We start from the raw sequence: 4,356 nt of genomic DNA on the forward strand, positions 1-4,356 counted from the left end.
AACCTCTATTACCGGATACGTTTTTGTGTGTTTTACATGCAGACATCATTGCAGACTTCAACACACACCGTTATGATTAAATTTGAAAAGAGAGAAGGTTTACAAACTCTGGTAGAAATCTATTAAAAACAAACACACACAAAAATACTACTACTACTCACCAACAACAGCAAAGATCAATAAGTCTTTCCCTCTATTGTGTGAGAGAGAGAGACTGTCTCAAGATAACCGAAAAGAGAGAGACAACTTTTGTTTCCTTTCAATGTCTAACAATTCATAAAACGGTGGCAGCTAACCAATTTCTATGTTGTATGTGATGCTACAAATAAATGTAAGTACCATAATCGCTAATCATTCTCAATAAGTGCATATTCCCCAGTTTTTCTTCTTGGCACCGTATTCATTATTAATAATTCTCACTTCAGGGTTAGAGTCACGTGAACAGAGAGAGCAGTATAAACAATTTTACTTAATCCTATTTTGATCTGAAAATGTACAAATTTTTCTATTCTTAGAAGAGTCTTAATGTAGACAAAAATTTCGTTCCTTAACCCTGAATATTCCACGACAAGAAGTTGAACTCAGTGGGCTGACCAACTTGCATATCAAAATTGGCAGAGCTAATATTTATATTATTATTCCTACTACTACAATAATTCTTGTCATAGTCTATGTTAAATGGATCATTATGTAAAAGTCCACAAGCAGCGTTACACTCTCTTTGTCAGTAATTCTCAGTTTAAATTAATTATATTTCTATTGGAATGGTGGAAATATCATGCTTCACAGTTAAGGCTTTAATGACACTAGTAATAGTCTGTATCTCTTGTACAGTAGCCTCTCTCTTATCCGGACTCATCGGGACTGAGGCCAGTCCGGATAACGTTTTTTCCGGTTAAACCGACGTTCCTAAAAGTCGTTAAATTGGTATGCATATTTTGTAGTTTATAAGCCAATAATGACTTTTACGTAAAAATAATAAAACTAGACGCTTTATTATGATATCTGTGAACACAAAACACAAGAAAATAGTTAGTTGCTAAGCCTTTTTACATTTGAAATATTTAAAACCAAACAGCCATTATGATTCGTGGCAGGTGCAGAAGTAATGTACAGTCCGGTTGAACCGATGTGCTGATGATTATTTTCCGGTTAAAGAGATGTCACTTCCGTGGAGTGTAGTCCGGTTAAACCGATGTCCGGTTAAAAGGTGTCCGGTTAAGAGAGAGGCTACTGTACTTGGCGTTTTTTTGATCGACTTTTACAGATTACAAGTTCACTAAATGATTTATCAGTGTTCAGTCACTGTTCATATAGGTAAAAATCACCTTACTTTACTTTCCGCGATGCAATTTCAGCGACCCCACTCCACCCCCCGAGCCCAAACATAGGTGTGGATAGGATTGTTGGGATATATAATCAAAGTCAAATAAGTTACAATAATTTCTTTATTAATATTATAATGTTACATTTTCCACTATTTACAATACCTCAAAATAAATACAACTCTTTCCTTATGTCTACTGGGATTATGCTTTAGAAAATCTAGCTTAATTCTAATTTTATAATTCAAATCAATGTTAGAGCTCTCAAATTCCTCCTCTAACCAATAGTTAGACACATACAATTCTTCTAGGCTCTCAAACTGTAAAATATACTGTATCTTGTTTCTATTGTACACTTCTTTTATTGCAATAATGACCAACTCTGTATCTTCTGGTAACTCTTCTAATCTTTTGCACTGTCCTATTTTTATTTTCCTTTAATTTCTAGCATAGTAGTTTTGTTGAATTGCTCCACTTCTGTCTGTGTGAATGGGGTGTCTTCCAAGTTTTTCCATACATCTGACAAAATTTTAGATTTCGTATTTTTGGAAATGTGTTACCATTATAGCTTGTCATGCCATTGGTGGTAATTTCACAAATAGTTTCTCCCCTTGGTAGACAAATAATTTCTTTTTGGTCATTGTATGGGATTACAAAATAACCCACTTTCTTAAGGTCTTCTATTGCTTTGTATGCATTTAGAAAAAACATTTTTGTGATACCCTTTTACAATGTACACATGTTTTGAGCCTTCCTTTTCTCCTAAAACACCTACATATGGAAATTTTCCCTTATTATTTACAGAAAATGCAGTCACATTATAAACCCCACTAGGCTCAAAATTCCACCAATGTGAATAAAAATATGGTTCAAGTTGCTCTCTTAAATTCTCAATCTCCTTCTCAAATTCTAAAAGTTGTTTGTGCTGCTTCTTTATGCTCTCTGTAGCCTCTAAAAACTCTACCTTTCTATGTTTGAGATTAATCTCATCCAATTCTAGCTTATGCTTTTGGTAGATAGTATTGTGATTGGAGACAGAGGTTGTATCTCCTTAACAGGAAAAGGTGCAAGCTTAGAGTTAACATTTGTTCTTTTTCTCAAACTGTGGTGTTACATTACTCGTTTTTACAAGACCTAGTCCTCTAGGTAAACTCTTTGGATATTGTAGAGAAAGCTGTGGTTGACTTGGAGAAATAAGTCTCACCACTCTTAATATAACACTTTTGTATAAAACTATATTGTCCTTGTTGTCTGTATCCTCGTAAATTTCCACATAATTAATGGGTAGTAGATTAAAGCTAAATGCAGAGATTACATAGGATATTATTTATTTCGTTGTTGTGGATTGGTAGGCAGATTTAAGTGTACTCCAGTCAATTTCTTGGTATTGCTATTTCCCCAGTAAACATATTGTAAGAGATTGTTTAAAACCAAACAACAGCTATTCTTAAATGTTTGTCAGTTCAGTCCACATTTTAGCTAAGGATACAGAAAATAAAGGAGCATTTTGGAAATAATTCTTACTGTCATTTAAGAGTGACAAGCAATCTTGAATAGGGTCAAATTGATTAGAGCTATAGTATTTCTAATGCTGTAGTTATAAATTGTTGCTTCCAAACGAGTAATACCATGCATTTTAGCCAAGTCAGCGGTAAAGGTTTCAGATAATCTTGTATCTGGACAGGCAATGAAGTCTACAATATGGTTACCTAGCTGCTTATTTACACCAGGGCTTGTCATTTGACAAATAAACTTATTAAAAATGTTTACTCTCACATTATTATTAACCCAAGTCAAGCAATCAATTCCAACAGTTCCATCATTATTCACAATTACATTAGAGATAAATCATGGATGTGTAGCACATGCACTGCAGAGTTCCGTTTATCGCGTGGTAGTGCATGCTCGACTCCGGTTCGAACAAATAATGATAGTATGAAGAGTTCACCGCCTATTGATGATGTTACTACTCGGCCGACTGTTGCCCAATTGGATCATATGTTGGCTGAGTTTAAAAAGGATATTATTGAGAGTCAAAAACAAAACTATGAAGACCTTTTAAAATCAGTGGATGAGTGTAAAAATAAACTGACTAACTACAACGAGATTCTAAGTAGACAGGATGAACTCATTAAAAAGCAAAATGAAATTATCCAGCAACTACAAAAAGAAAACGAACTTTTGAAAAATAAATTTGCAGAGCTTGATGCTCGTGTCGAGGACCAGGAACAATATTCAAGGCGTAACACTATTGAAGTTTTCGGCATTCCGGAGTCTCAGGGGGAAAATGCGGAGAATTTGGTTTTGGATGTTTGTAAGGAGCTGGGAGTCAAAATCACTGCTGAAGCAATCAGCGTTGCGCATCGCTTGAAAAAATTTGGCAACCAGAGGTCGGCGGGCATTATCGTGAAGTTTGTACGAAGGAAGGATGCGGACGAACTTCTTAGAAGGCGCAAGGAAAAGCGTAATCTGACGGCACAAGATGTGGGGTTTCCTGGCGATAGGAGTCCCATCTTCATAGACCAATCACTGGCACCAGGTAGGCGTAGATTGTTCACAGCAGCGAGAAGAATCAGAACACAGGAAAATCTTCGATATGTGTGGATTGATCGGTCGGGAGTAATTAAAATGAGAGCAACCGAAAACAGTAGAGTGATCTCCATAAGAACGCAACAAGATTTGACTGCATTTGTGTCTGATTTACAAAACAAACAAGATTTTAAGAAGGTCAATTGATTCAATCGTTTCCAATTTGGAGTTGATGATTGAGTGATTTAATTTTTATTATTCTAATATCATACTAAATGAACATGAATGTTGATTTTCATTTATTGTTGTGGAGGGTGTTGATTGTTGGAATATTGATTGGAATTGAACATAAGTTTTAATCAGAATATTTGATTTACATTGTGTTAAGCTATTTTTTTATGCGGTACGACCACTCACATTGTCACATTTGTCTGGTAGAGAATATTTCGTTGTAGAGCCGAATTGAATGATTTCCTCTCAACTGTTGATAACTATATACTGG

The 4,356-nt window shown here is 35.1% G+C and overlaps 1 protein-coding gene across 1 annotated transcript; it reads left to right on the plus strand.

The window, feature by feature from the left end:
- The first annotated feature begins 3,260 nt into the window (after window positions 1-3,260).
- LOC120355652 lies at window positions 3,261-4,061 on the plus strand. The gene has a single exon (XM_039444263.1). The coding sequence runs from the start codon at window positions 3,261-3,263 to the stop codon at window positions 4,059-4,061; it is 801 nt and encodes a 266-aa protein (XP_039300197.1).
- Window positions 4,062-4,356: the final 295 nt, after the last annotated feature.

The sequence above is a fragment of the Nilaparvata lugens genome, unplaced genomic scaffold (assembly GCF_014356525.2).
Source record: "Nilaparvata lugens isolate BPH unplaced genomic scaffold, ASM1435652v1 scaffold3909, whole genome shotgun sequence".
NCBI classification, from domain to species: Eukaryota; Metazoa; Arthropoda; class Insecta; order Hemiptera; family Delphacidae; genus Nilaparvata; species Nilaparvata lugens.